This window comes from Gobio gobio (assembly GCF_949357685.1).
Source record: "Gobio gobio genome assembly, chromosome: 16".
Taxonomy (NCBI): Eukaryota; Metazoa; Chordata; class Actinopteri; order Cypriniformes; family Gobionidae; genus Gobio; species Gobio gobio.
The window spans coordinates 49,782,671-49,799,060 of record NC_137109.1 but is presented as its reverse complement, the minus strand read 5'-3'; the positions used below and the strand labels follow the sequence as shown (position 1 = coordinate 49,799,060).

At 36.1% G+C, this 16,390-nt stretch overlaps 1 protein-coding gene across 1 annotated transcript in view; it reads left to right on the top strand.

The window, feature by feature from the left end:
• snx25 (sorting nexin 25) overlaps positions 1-16,390 on the top strand; it is a gene marked incomplete at its 3' end in the record, with an annotated part of 106,206 nt that overhangs the window by 66,389 nt on the left and 23,427 nt on the right. The window contains exons 9-11 of the mRNA XM_079839289.1: positions 7,310-7,585; positions 10,397-10,561; positions 13,770-13,901. Coding sequence (XP_079695415.1) covers positions 7,310-7,585; positions 10,397-10,561; positions 13,770-13,901 — 573 coding nt within the window. The remainder of the gene's footprint in view (positions 1-7,309; positions 7,586-10,396; positions 10,562-13,769; positions 13,902-16,390) is intronic.

Genomic DNA, 16,390 nt, shown 5'->3' with positions numbered 1-16,390 from the left:
GCGAGTGCCAGAAGGGAGCGCGAGATTCAGTGAACTGCGATTCAGTGAACTGCGATTCAGTGAACTACGAACAGGTGCGCGTGCCAGAAGGGAGCGCGAGATTCAGTGAACTGCGATTCAGTGAACTGCGATTCAGTGAACTACGAACAGGTGCGCGTGCCAGAAGGGAGCGCGAGATTCAGTGAACTGCGATTCAGTGAACTGCGAACAGGTGCGCATGCCAGAAGGGAGCGCGAGATTCAGTGAACTGCGATTCAGTGAACTGCGAACAGGTGCGCGTGCCAGAAGGGAGCGCGAGATTCAGTGAACTGCGATTCAGTGAACTGCGAACAGGTGCGCGTGCCAGAAGGGAGCGCGAGATTCAGTGAACTGCGATTCAGTGAACTGCGATTCAGTGAACTACGAACAGGTGCGCGTGCCAGAAGGGAGCGCGAGATTCAGTGAACTGCGATTCAGTGAACTGTGATTCAGTGAACTGCGAACAGGTGCGCGTGCCAGAAGGGAGCGCGAGATTCAGTGAACTGCGATTCAGTGAACTGCGAACAGGTGCGCGTGCCAGAAGGGAGCGCGAGATTTAGTGAACTGCGATTCAGTGAACTGCGATTCAGTGAACTGTGATTCAGTTAACTGCGAACAGGAAAACGTGCCAGAAGGGAGCGCGAGATTCAGTGAACTGCGATTCAGTGAACTGTGATTCAGTGAACTGCGAACAGGTGCGCGTGCCAGAAGGGAGCGCGAGATTTAGTGAACTGCGATTCAGTGAACTGCGATTCAGTGAACTGCGATTCAGTGAACTGCGAACAGGTGCGCGTGCCAGAAGGGAGCGCGAGATTTAGTGAACTGCGATTCAGTGAACTGCGATTCAGTGAACTGCGAACAGGTGCGCGTGCCAGAAGGGAGCGCGAGATTCAGTGAACTGTGATTCAGTGAACTGCGAACAGGTGCGCGTGCCAGAAGGGAGCGCGAGATTCAGTGAACTGTGATTCAGTGAACTGCGATTCAGTGAACTGCGAACAGGTGCGCGTGCCAGAAGGGAGCGCGAGATTTAGTGAACTGCGATTCAGTGAACTGCGATTCAGTGAACTGTGATTCAGTGAACTGCGAACAGGTGCGCGTGCCAGAAGGGAGCGCGAGATTCAGTGAACTGCGATTCAGTGAACTGCGATTCAGTGAACTGCGATTCAGTGAACTGTGATTCAGTGAACTGCGAACAGGTGCGCGTGCCAGAAGGGAGCGCGAGATTCAGTGAACTGCGATTCAGTGAACTGCGATTCAGTGAACTATATAATATAAGCGCGAGTCTGGAGAAACAGGCGTACATTTATTCATGCTCAGTGTTGAGCAACGTAGCCTGCATGTGTTACGTTATTGTGTTAATAATAACTAAAGTACCCAATTATGTTACATATTTATTTTGTATGAAAACTAGCACTTATGGATAAACTTATGGATTAGTGCGGCGAGCTGTCTCTCACAAACACAGACGCGCGCACACAGATATAAGATAATTGTAAAATGAAAATTGACGGACAAAGTTTACATTTTGTACTTGCTTGTGTTTTTTTCTGTCAAAATGTCAGGAAGCATTTTGTATTATCCATCCGTGTTTTTAAAACGAGTTTAATGACGGATGTTTTACTGTTAACACAGCCCTCATTACATCGTCTAAATTATACTTGATATTCTTTTTAGAAGAAGTGATTCGTTTTGCTATTATTGGACTCCTGTCTATTCAGTGTCAACTGTTTTCTATAAATATTTTTTTACTGGCTAGCATTTATTCCGCTAATGCGTGTCCTATTTAAAATGTAGGCCTACAATGTTCAAATGCAAAGACAGCACGTCACAAATAGAAGCCCTTTTCCCTGTGGTATTTAGTATCATATTAGGATATTGGAATAATAAATTAAGTAGCCTATCTTAAATGTACACACAATGTTCCTTTGTTTTAGTTTTTTACTGTTTCCTAGGGGTTTTGTACACAAACTCAAATCTACACACTAAATACACATTTGAGAACAAAGTATAACAATAATAATAATTTGCACGGTTCGCTGAGGAGCCGCCTCATGCTTCAAACAGAGATGGCGACACAGAGGCAAAGCAATAATGATGCGTATGGATAAATCATCTATATTAAACACTGCAATATTCCATAAAATAATAAAAATGGTCAGGTTTGATTTTTATGGTCACGTTAATTGAATCATAGGAAAATAATATCATATCTATTATTTGATCATTTAAATATCCTATTTAAATGAGGAAAATTGCAATTCATCTCCCTCGATGATTTTTTTAAATGTGGAAATTAGAAATAAAACTCTTATTTAAATTTGACCTGGATACTTGTGCGACTACTAAAATGATTAGTTGTGCAAGCTTTCATTTATATCATTAGGGCTGTCAAACGATTAATCGCATCCAAAATAAAAGTTTGTGTTTACATAATATATGTGTGTGTACTCTGTTAATTATTATTTATATATAAATACACACACATTCATGTATATATTTAAGAAATATTTGCATGGATATACATTTATATAATCTATAATATATAATAATATAAATGTTTTATATATAAAAACTAAAAAAAAATCTTAAATATATACATGCTTGTGTGTGTATTTATATATAAATAATAATTAACAGAGTACACACACATATATTATGTAAACACAAACTTTTATTTTGAATGCGATTAATCGCGATTAATCTTTTGACAGCCCTAACATATATATATATATATATATATATATATAATGCATATTTGAATCTATTGCATACAGTGTTAACTAGTTTGGAAGTTAGTAATGTTGAAACAAACATTAACTAAGATAATAAATGTTGATTCATTCTGATGATATTAACAAATGAAACCGTATGGTAATGTGTTAGCAGAAACGTTTTATTTGTTGATACTTATTAATCCTTCGCAGGAAATTATTGAATCTAGTTGTCAAGGCAACATTTATTATTTTTTTGTGTTTTAAATAATATTTACGTATAATAAAAATTGTATAGACCTATACAAAATAATACAATTGACAAATTGCGTACAATAATAATGTCCCATTTCAAAAGTTGACATGATTTTGTGCTTTTTCTTTATGTAGCATTTCAGTATTCAAAGTGATATTAATTCATATTATATAAATTATGATTTAAAATGCGTGCACATTACCACAACATGCAACAGATAGCGTATGGTGCTTGGCAGTGGTCAAAAAGGATTGACAAAATTGACATGGGTATGAGTTTTGTGTTCCTTCTTGTAAACTCAGAACTAGTGTTGTTTTCGTCAACGAAAAGTATGACTAAATATCTTCGTCAACGAACCTTTATAACGTGACGAAAACGAGACGAGACGCAACGTAAATGCGGGTCATGTGACGGTGACGAATAAAAACGAGACAAAATGTGGTTCACAAAATAAAAACTATGCTAAAATGTCTCTTCATTTTCGTTGACGAAAATGAGACAAGACGAAAAGTCGTGTTTTTATTTTGCAGTATTTCTGTGCGTCTCAGACGCAGGTGACATCACTCTCTTCAAACCCCACTCGCGCGGCGTCTCCGGTGAGTGAACGGGTCCGATGGCCGGCCAGTCGGGGTTCGTAAGCCCTATTCGGACGGTAATTGTTTGTCCTGCGGTCGAAAGGTGTCTTCATCATTTACAGGGGCTAGTCAGTGATTTTATTGTCGTCTTAATGCAGAATATCAGTGTTTTTCTCCCACCACCCGTGTAAAAATCTCCGGCCGAATTACCTAACTGAATTACTGTTTGACAAACACCAAGGTCGTGTGGTGCCGTCTGAATCCACATCTCTGAGTTTTCAATCACTTCAGAATTCACGGTTTATATCCTTTTTGGCCACTGCAGAGCACCGTGCGGTTGTGCTTCGCTGTTATCTGGATGCATTTTAAAGATCTAGACTTGTATTACTGAAATATTGGTAAGTATTTACAAGAGCAAGATATTTCATCACTGCTCAAACAAAGAAAGAAAGAAAAGCACGTAAACATTTGAAATGTGCCGTTATAACGGCAGCAATTATATATGTTAAAATAACCGCAGCATTATGAATACCTCATAAGCGAATAAGAGGCTATATTCACTTATTTCCACTCATTTCCATGTGGAATAAAATTACATCCTTTATTTTGAGATACAAGACAGAAAAACATTTTAACTATAATGTGGGTCTAATTTTAAACATATTTAAATAATTAAATATATATGGATATTATTTTCCTATTATTAAATTAAATATGCATTTATTCTTATTAAGACATTTGGAAAAACTTTTATTACATTGAAGTGGAAAATTAAACGGGTGTTGTGGAAATAGATGGGGAGAAATGTGGCCACAAAAATCACAGGAAAAAACACCACAAACCTTAAGAGACATCTCAATGTTTTTATTTATTTTATTTAAATGTATGTGTGTGTACTTTTAACATGTTTAGTTGGTAAAATAAATATGTTGTAACTTCAAATCAGAGCGTCTTCCGTGTCTGGAATGGATGTATTCTTGAGTCTAAGGTAACACTAATATAATAAGATAACCTTGTTTGAAATGGGTTTGGCTAAAAGAAGATTTTGGTTTTGTCTATAATATGTACTTATACTACATTGACTGGGTTAAATAGAATTGCATTACTAAAAAGAGACTAAAATACAATTTGCATTGACTAAAACTTGACTAAAATGTCATCAGTTTTCGTCGACTAAAACTAGACGAAAATAGTCATAGATAATTCTGACTAAAATAAGACTAAAATGCTCAGACTTTTAGTCGACTAAAACTTGACTAGACTAAAAAGAGTATGACTATGACTAAAACTAATAAAAACTAAAATGACAGCTTGACACAAAGACTAGACTAAAACTAAAATGAAAACAGGCCGCCAAAAACAACACTACTCAGAACTGTGGATTTGGACAGAAATGACTGCATTAGCTTGGAGTTGGTCAAAGCACAGTTCAGTCAGGAGTTTTTACACGGATGGATGGAGGAACACACTGACATTCTGGGTTCAGATGGCTGTAAAATCACAGACTAGCCCCTGTTAATCTCCTTACATTCCCATGGGAAACAGTCAGGCGTCTGAATCGCTTCTGTCGGACCACAATTGTACATTTCCTAATTGGTCACTTTAATAGAAACATCAGCGCGGGATAAATCTGTAATCGCTGCAGGCCGTTATGATTTTCTGTCCAGCTGGGTTAAATTATCCGAGTGTCAGAGCCCAGTCGTTTTCCCATCACTCTGTGGTCCTGGAAAGCTTGAGATGTCATAAATGTTGAGTCTGGAGGATTATATATATTGTGTGTATGAAGATATTGGTGCTCTAGAATGATGGAGGAACGTTTGGTTGTTTCTGTGCAACAGCAGATTTGTAATAATCTGTTTAATGTTGTTGTCATATCTCATTAACAGTTAGCATCTGCTCAGCGTGAAACCAAACCAAACGATTAAGATTAGCCATATGTTTTATTGCTAGTCGGTTCTGAACATGAAACGCAGACCAAACCCGTTCGAAGCTCTGCAACCTTCAAGAGCTGAACCAGCAAAACCAGGCTCTTATTTCTATTATATTCTGCTTTTAAAATTAATCACATTTTCTCCCGTATTCCAATTACCATAATGTGAAACATCTTATTACAGTAATGCCTGAAAAAAAAATCGGTTATTTATATTGATATATGTTTATACCAGTGTAGTATTTGTTGAGCTGCATTTAATTCATGAATGAGTGGCTATTTATTTATTTATTTTTTATTTATTTTATTTTATTGTTTGTTTGTTTCAGTTTTTTTGTATGGCAATCAAGTAAAACAAAATATATATAATTTTCAGAATAATATTATGTAATAATTGTATATATTTTGTGCAAAATTTGCATAATATATAGAACATTAAATAAATAAATACATACATTTATATTTTCATTTTCAACATTTTGCATAAAATATCAAATAAAACGTTTTTTATATTTTAATGTAAAATGTTATGCTACACATTATATGTAAATGCAGTCCATTTACCATTTATACACACACACGCACACACACAAATATGTGTATATATATATCTTGTTATATATTATATAATGAAATAATTATAATTATTAAAAATATAGTGAAAAAAAATATATATATAGTGTGTGTGTGTGTGTTTTATGTTATGCTAAGTTTGTGCAAAATATATACATTTAATATATAAAATATAATATATAATTTTCAGAATAATATTAATTATGTATTAAATGTATATATTTTGCACAAAATTAGCATAACACATAAAACAATAAATAAATAAATACATACATTTATATTTTCATTTTCAACATAAATTAATTTTGCATAAAATATAAAGTAATTTGAGCACACATTTAATGCAAAATATTATGCTACACATTTATACACGCACGCACACACACACGCACATAAATATGTGTATAAATTTTTTTTATATAATGAAATAATTATCATTATTAAATATAGTGAAAAAAAATATGCGTGTGTTTTATTATGCTAATTTTGTGAAAAATATATACATATATACATTTAATATATAATATGTAATTTTCAGAATTATATTATTAATTATGTATTAAATGTATAAATTAGGGCTGTCAAAAGATTAATCGCGATTAATCGCATCCAAAATAAAAGTTTGTGTTTACATAATATATGTGTGTGTGCTCTGTTAATTATTATTTATATATAAATACACACACAAGCATGTATATATTTAAGAAAAAAAATATTATTTTTATATATAAAACATTTATATTTATATATATTATAGATTATATAAATGTATATACATGCAAATATTTCTTAAATATATACATGAATGTGTGTGTATTTATATATAAATAATAATTAACAGAGTACACACACATATATTATGTAAACACAAACTTTTATTTTGGATGCGATTAATCTTTTGACAGCCCTAGTATACATTTATATATTTTGCACAAAATGAGCATAATTTTGCTAATAAACACACACACACGCACACAAATATGTGTATATATATATATATATATATTTCATATAATTAAATAATTATAATTTTTAAATATAGTGAAAAAAATTATATATAGTGTGTGTGTGTATCATGTATCATAGAGAATCATGTGACACTGAAGACTGGAGTAATGATGATAAATTCAGCTTTATTGTGTGTGTGTGTTTTTATTGGAGGTGAAATGTGACCTGTTTCCGTGAGATTCACTGTTAGTGTGGAATAGTGTGTGTATGTCTGAAGCTCATACGGTCTCCGCTGCAGAATGAAGTGCCACAGCTGGTGGGAGAGATCTACCAGAACTTCTTTGTGGAGAGCAGAGAGATCCCGGTGGAGAAGGCTCTTTATAAAGAGATCCAGCAGACTCTGGTGGGGAATAAGGGGACCGACGTCTTCCACAGGATCCAGGGAGACGTGTATGAGACCATGAAGGAGCGCTATTACCCTTCCTTCCTGGTGAGCGACCTGTATGAGCGGCTCATTAAACGAGAGGAGCAGAGGAGCAGCTCGCAGTCCAGCAGCGAAGAGAAAGACGACACCGTGAGTTTAACCCTTAATCGGCCCTTGGGCTCCAGCTGACCCCACTGGACTTTTCCTCCATTTTTAAAAAGTGTTCCCTTCATCTCAGGGCCATGAGACTCTGTGACTTTCCCTAAATAATCTAAACATGCACACAAAATCTGGGCTTGATTTGGTTGTTCTAAAGGTGTGTAAAAAAACAAATTACCGTTTAAGTCCCTCGTGACCCCACATTGAAAATGAATGGGAAAGTGTAAAAAAAAAAATTTTTTTCATTTTTTTTGTAAAAAAAAATTAACTAAATCCAGTATAAATCTGAAAATTTCTACATTTATATCAAGATCTGGTCCTAGAGCATAAACACAAAGTGGAACAAACTTTCTGTCTCATACACACACGCACACACACAAACACACACACATGTGTGTGACTCCAACAGAGAGCATTTTTATGGAAACTGGCAAATAAAATTAACAAAACTGGCATAAATCTGAATGATTTTCATACATAAATGAAGTACTAATACTAGAGCACAAATGCAATATGGAACAAGCATGTTCACTCACACACACACACACACACACACACACACACACACACACACACACACACACACACACACACACACACACACACACACACACACACACACACACACACAAGTGTCTGGAGCATTTTTTTGGATTTTGGCAATGAATGGGAAAATGTAAAAAATGCTTTTTTTCACTTTGTTTGTAAAAAAAAATCAACTAAATCCAGTATAAATCTGAAAATGTCTACATTTATATCCAGATCTGGTCCTAGAGCATAAACAAACACAAAGTGGAACGAACTTTCTGTCTCATACACACACGCACACACACACATACACACACACAAACACACACATGTGTGTGACTCCAACAGAGAGCATTTTTATAGAAACTGGCAAATAAAATCAACAAAACTGGCATAAATCTGAACAAAAATCCATACATAAATGAAGGACAAATACTAGAGCACAAATGCAACATGGAACAATCATGAGAAAGAGAGGGAAAAGGGCAAATAAAAGAAAGATTAACTTTTGCAGAACTTCCCTATGGACCTCTAGTGGATAATGTGGTCATTGCACTCTCTTTCTCTTTAACTATAATTCCTAAAGTTTTTCCACAAACCTACAGATGGCGGTATTCTATCCCTAACACATAGAGCAATGTCCAAAAACGATTTATATTTATTTAAGATCATCATTCAAGTGATTTTTTCATAAAAAAATATTTTTTAATGAGCCAATTTATGACATAGTTAAGTATTTGTGCAGTAAATAGGTAAAAAACTACCAAATACCCACAAAAACACAGCATAAATGTATAGTTGAGAAGTAAATAAAAAAAATGATATATAGTTTTCCATGTAAAAAAATTATATTTCCTAATGCAATTGCTCTGTAAAAGTTTGGGGTCTATCTGACCCCAAGGGACTCAAACGTAAACCCTGAGGGGCGATTAAGGGCTAAAAGAGCAGCTCATGCTTTCTCCACATCTGTCTTTAGTGTGTAATGTTGGCGTTTGAGCATGAAAGAGTTCTTCTCTATATCAGTGTTTCTGAACTCCTGAAACGCCTAGTCTTGATTTTTCTTCCGGGAACCAACACGTCACAATATTCCTCATTTAATAATTAATATGCAGAATAAAGGGGCGGAGCCTGCTTGAGTTAGTTAGTAGTGTGTTGAAACTGCCGGTTATGTTAAAGGATTAATTCACTTTTAGATAAACTTTTGCTGATCATTTACTCACCCCCATGTCATCCAAGATGTCCATGTCTTTCTTTCAAAAGTCGAAAAGAAATGAAGGTTTTTGATGAAAACATTCCAGGATTGTTCTCCATATAATGGACTTCAATGGCCTCCAAACGGTTCAAGGTCCAAATGACAGTTTCAGTGCAGCTTTAAACGACACCAGACGATGAATAAGGGTCTTATCTAGCCAAACCATCAGTTTCTGTGAGAAACCCAGCAGTATTTATGCTATTATTTTACCTCTTATCAGACGAACGTGATCATCTCTGAGCTCAGCCATAACTTCCGCTGAGTGAGGTCAAAATACGAGCGTGGTCATAGATGTATCGATCGTAAATGCCTCATTCTACTGATCCGTGCAGGTGCTAATGAGGCATCTACCTATACATCTTTAACCATGCTCGTATTTTGACCTCACTCAGCGGAAGTTATGGCTGAGCTCAGAGATGATCACGCTCGTCTGTTAAGAGGTAAAATAATAGCATAAATACTGCTGGGTTTCTCTCAGAAACTGATGGTTTGTCTAGATAAGACCCTTATTCATCATCTGGTGTCGTTTGAAGCTGCACTGAAACTGTCATTTGGACCTTGAACCGTTTGGGGCCCATTGAAGTCCATTATATGGAGAACAATCCTGGAATGCTTTCATCCAAAACCTTAATTTCTTTTCGACTTTCGAAAGAAAGACATGGACATCTTGGATGACATGGGGTGAGTAAATTATCAGCAAAAGTTTCTTTAAAAGTGAACTAATCCTTTAAGGGGCGGGACATTTCCCAAACACTCGACCAAACACAACACACTGCTCCAGCCGACCAATCAGAGCACAGTGTGCTTTCCAGAAGGAGGGGCTTCATAGAGACAGGAACTAAACAGAGCGTTACTGACAGACTGTGAAGAGAGGAGCTGCAACAATGGAGAATATGAGGAAAATAATCAACATTCAACCTGCTCTAGTACAGCCCAAACACACATCAGACACGAGTCTGGCTTCTACATCCGAACCCTCAGGCCTGATTTCTGTCTTTTCTCCTGTATTTCTGCATGTTCAGGGTCAGGTGATGGAAGGAGGGGACGTGGCCCTGGATGAAGGCAGCAGGGGCATCAACGAACAGGCCAGTTACGCCGTCACCAAACTACACCAGCTGTACGAGAGACTGGAGTACAAGCGCCAAGCCCTGGGCTCCATCCAGAACGCACCCCGCCCTGATAAAAAGGTGATCTGTGTGTGTCTGAATTGTAGTCCCAGTAATGTGAAATACTTCTATTTGAAACCATAATAAACAATGAATTCAGACTCATTAATTGTGACTGCTTACACGTCTGTGATTGGCCAATGCATCCATGTGATGATGTGGAGAGCGGTACTCAACATGTTTAACTGTGCAGCCCTAAAGTATTTTTGAAAAACTCTCTTCTAATATATATTAGGGATGCCACAATTCTCAATATAATATTGAACCGTTCGGTACGGCATTCACGGTTCAATACGCGCTTTTGCTCTTTTGCATTTAATTAATTATTTTTCTACACATTCTATAATTTTCCTCCATCCCAATACTGGACAGCGCGACATACATTCACATCACAGGTTAGTGGTGGAGTTATACTCACTGGACACTAGAGTTATTCACAATCATGAAAGTTCATTATTTGCAATGCATGCGTTTTTTAAAGCCTTGCCGGTTAAACATTTCATTCGTTTTAACATGTGCTTTTCAGAGCGCGCGCACTAAACGCCTGTCAAACACGTGATTACTGGACTAAGTAGTCGTCTTACTGCGCTAATACTGTCAAATACACACAAGTTTAACATAAACACAGTCGGTTATGTCTAAAGTGAAAGTAAACCAGTGTGTGTCCGTATATTAGATGCACGCAGGTCTTAAATTGACAGCAGCGCAGCCTATAGTGAACACGCGGTCCTTAAAGGGACAGTTCACCTATAAAAGTTTGTCATTATTTACTCACTCTAATATTGTTCCAAACCTGCATTAATTTCTTCTGTTGAACACAGACAGTTGAATACCAGACAGCCGATTGACATCCATATTATTATTTCCTACAATGGGGACCAGCAACTGTTTGGTTTCCAACATTCTTCAAAATATATGTTATGTCCAACAGAAGAAAGAACTTTATTCAGATGTAAAACAACTTGAGCTCGAGTAATCGATGACAGAATTTTCATTTTTGAGTGAAATATCCCTTTAATGTTAATACAACAACAAAAGACAAAGAGAAAATCACTCACTGCTCTTGACTGAAAAACTAATACAGTAGCTTTAATAAGAATCAGTGTATATTTTATAGTGAAGTCTATGAAGTGTTTTATTTTTACATTCATTCATTAAATTTCATACTTAAATGCTGCTGTACAGCTCTGAGCTGCCAGTGTAAATCTTTGTATATGTTTATTTTATATTATACAATACACTTGGAATGTGTACAAGGGTTTTTGGAGGTAAGTTTAAAGTTTTAAGTCTTTTAAGTCAAATAAAGAAAGAGTATTGCAATAACAAAAATAGTATTTTTTCTCCTTAACCTCTTGCTGTTCCTGTCACTTAAGTATAGAATAGCAAAAAACACTTGTGACAAGCCATCAGAACCGAACCGAAAACCGTGGTTAAAAACCGAGATGTGTATTGAACCGTGGACTAACTGTATTGTTGCATCCCTAATATATATATATATATTTATATATATTAGGGCTGAGCAAGTTAACGCAAGCGATTACATTTCGATGAAGCGATGAAGACACACACACACTCACTCGACGCACAGACAGACTCGCGTCAGTCTCCTGCTCACATCGAGTTCTCTCTTGCTCTTGAACAAACAATAACAACAACACAGAGGATTTTGAGTATTCTCATATTAGGATCTTAAATGAGTTAAATAACGTCTTAAATTAACTTAAAGGGACAGCTTGTAAGATCCGCGTCATGTTCATCAGCGGCCGCTCTTAAAGTGACAGCAGCACTGATGATGATGTCTGTCATTCAACAACAGGAACAGAGAAAAGATGATTAATCTATATTTCATTTATTATTTATGCAGTTAAGAAAGGTGTTTGATAACTATTACATTTCTGTATATATCTAACAGGGAAGGCCACGGGTAAATATAACATTTATTATAATGGGTTTATGTAAAGATTGTTTTAAGTTAAATTAAAAGTTTTTTTTAAAGCCTAATAAATGTTGAAATTGGGAGCTTTCAGTTATACTGTAATGTAACGTCATTAATGTTTCATAGAGACATCAGTGATACTGGCCTTCATTCATAAAAACATGACAATACAACACATATTTAAAATATGCTGTCTTTAAATTGTTTCTACATTAATTTGGAGAGTAACTGAAATTATTACAATATCAAAATATTAAAAACTTGCGATTAATTACAGAAAAAAATGTGATTAATTAGTTAAAAAAAAAAAACGATTATTATATATATATATATATATTAGGGCTGTCAAAAGATTAATCGCGATTAATCGCATTCAAAATAAAAGTTTGTGTTTACATAATATATGTGTGTACTAATTATTATTTATATATAAATACACACACATTCATGTATATATTTAAGAAATATTTGCATGTATATACTGTATATACATTTATATAATCTATAATATATATAAATATAAATGTCTTATATATAAAAATATTTTTTTCTTAAATATATACATGCTTGTGTGTGTATTTATATATAAATAATAATAAGTACACACACATATATTATGTAAACACACTTTTATTTTGGATGCGATTAATCGCGATTAATCTTTTGACAGCCCTAATACATTTATATAATCAGTAAATGAGTTATGTTATACAGAATGATATTCCTAATTCAGTTTCTTTTGCAGTATTTCCTAATGAATTATTCATGTTTTAAGAGCAGAGCCTGTAGGGTGTCAAACGTACCAGCATTTCACTAGCAAGATGAATCTGAAATGTGAAAATGAAGAAGAAAAAAAAATGATAACACTCCCAGTCTTACATTATCAGTAGTAATGAGTCACTGTGATCAAACCAGCTGCGGTCGGACGATAAACAGCTAATGTGACGGAAATATTGGTGTGAACTTCCTTTGGAAACCACATGTTAAAACTGTAGACTGATGAATGATGTCTGAATGACTTTGGGAGTTTTATTTTGCTCTAAAATAAAGAATTTGAAGCAGTATTTCTGTACTTTGTGACTGCTGGAGTTATTCACGCAACCTTGAGTGTCTAGAAAGGCGCGTTATAAATAAAATGTATTATTATTATTATTATTATTCAGCCTGTATTGTGTGAGTGTGTGTTGTGGAGACAGGAATGATTTCTCTCAGGGTCAGCGTTTCTGTTGCTGTCAGATGAAGATCCAGAGACATGCCACAGGCTCACAACTCATCAAAATGCTTGTCTTGTAGATCGTGTCTCTCCTGAAGGAGGAGATCTGCACCATGGAGAAGGAGCACAGCGACCTCCAGCTGCACATCTCACGCACGGACTGCTGGTGTGAGAACCTGGGCACGTGGAGAGCCATGGTCAGCAGCGCAGAGGTCAGTCCTCAGACATCTACAGCTCATATACACATGTACTGGGTTCCCACTCGTCCTGGAAAACACATGGAAAATGAGAGAAAATGTAAAATGTCCTGGAAAATCTTGTTGTTGTCTGGGAAAATTCTTTAAAAAAAAGTTATTTCTTTAGCCGAGTATAAAGAGTTTATCGCTGGCCCAAACAATTAGCGCTAGTTGCAGAAAGCACAAGTTCAGGAATGCTGAGTTTGATGCGTATGAGTAATAATGAATAATGATGTTTAGTCTTGTGTTGCCACTCTCAGTCGTTAGCTAATGCTAATGCTAATGCTATAACTGCTCTAATGTATGCAGTGAATATTAACTTGTTTAGCAGCTAAAAGCTGCTACCTAATCACATCATTTTGATACAAAGTCACATTTGTGTGTTTAAAGTCAGAATTGCAAGATATAGTCAGAATTGCGTGATATAAACTCGCAAGTCTTTTCTTCACAATTGACTTTTTTGCGCAGTTGCAAGTTTATATCTTGCAATTTTGACTTCTTTTCTCAGAATTGTGAGATCTAAACTGCAATTGCAAGTTATAAAGTCCAATTCTGAGGAAAAAAGAATCGCGACAATTTTCGCGTTTATATCACAAATATGCAGAGATGTATAGTAACGAAGTAGAACTACTTCACTACTGTACTTAAGTACTAAAAGGCAGTATCTGTACTTTACTAGAGTATTATTTTTTTCCACTTTTACTTCAGTACATATTTTCGATGAGTTTAATACTTTTACTCCGATATTTTTTTTATGTGCTGCATCGTTACTCGTTACAATTATAAAAATGTTACGAATCATTTCATTCCAAACCCACATTACCGCGCATGAGAGAGAGAGAGCGCGCGCGCGAGAGTGCGAGAGAGAGACAGAGCGCGCGAGAGAGAGAGACAGAGCGCGAGAGAGAGAGAGAGAGAGACAGAGCGCGAGAGAGAGAGAGAGAGAGACAGAGCGCGAGAGAGAGAGAGAGAGAGAGAGACAGAGCGCGAGAGAGAGAGACAGAGCTCGAGAGAGAGAGAGAGCGCGCGCGAGAGAGAGAGAGACAGAGCGCGAGAGAGAGAGACAGAGCTCGAGAGAGAGAGAGAGCGCGCGCGAGAGAGAGAGAGACAGAGCGCGAGAGAGAGAGACAGAGCTCGAGAGAGAGAGAGAGCGCGCGCGAGAGAGAGAGAGACAGAGCGCGAGAGAGAGAGACAGAGCTCGAGAGAGAGAGAGAGCGCGCGCGAGAGAGAGACAGAGCGCGAGAGAGAGAGACAGAGCTCGAGAGAGAGAGAGAGCGCGCGCGAGAGAGAGACAGAGCGCGAGAGAGAGAGACAGAGCTCGAGAGAGAGAGAGAGCGCGCGAGAGAGCCCCGCGAGCGCGCATTCACTGTCTTTAAAACAACAGCGTCTTGCGCTCAAATTGCTCTCTATTTGTTTACATAGTTAATGTGCACTGTGACGTAACATATACAAACAATGAACAGCTGTATTTTTATTAACTAAGATTAACAAAGATTAATAAATACAGTAACAAATGTTAGTTCATGTTAGTTATTAGTCTAATACATTAACTAATGTAATGTTAACAAATCAAACCATATTGTAAAGTGTTACAAACAAATCATTTACTCAGAACACCTCTTGAAATGAGAATATAATGTGCTTACCCCATTTTTTTTTAGTAAGAGTGGTTATAGTAAGATTTAATCTTAATGAACTACAGTATTTTCAGGTTATTTATATGACAATATGTAGAAAAATTACCTACCAACATTGTGATTGTCCTTTAGCTTAATCATTTGAAATAATAAAAACAATATGATGTTCAAACTTTTGACTACTTTCTTTAATAACTACATAACACAATACTTGTACTTTTACTTTCAGTACTTGAGTAGTACATTTTAAAATAAACTACTTGCAATACTTAAGTACAAAAAAATGTTGAATACTTTAGTACTTCTACTTAAGTGTGGTGCTTAAAGAGCACTTCAACTTCTACTCAAGTCACTTTTTTGATAAGGAACTTCTACTTTTACTCAAGTATGTGTCTCTAGTACTTTATACATCTCTGCAAATATGTAAACTCGCAATTGCGAGAAAGTCAGAATAGCGAGATAAAAAGTCACAATTACCTTTTCTTTCTATTGTGTGGTGTAAACAAGCTTCCATAGTCATAATGTATGATTAAGAGCTCATATTGAAAAATGCAGGATTGTTCAGTAATGGCAATAAACTCTACGGCTTTTAAAGACTTAGAAAGCAATATTTGGCATGATCCTTGTCTTTTATTCCCGCCGTAGTAAAATTGAAAATGTCCTGGAAAAATACTGGAAAATGGTTTCTGAAAAAGAGTGGGAACCCTGATATACAACATCCAGCTCTATCTACAGCATCTGTGGCGTAATGGAGACGTTCACACAGTTCTCCTGGGTTTAGTCCGTCTCAGTGTTTTCTGTTTCTTCATGTTATCACAGACTGACTCG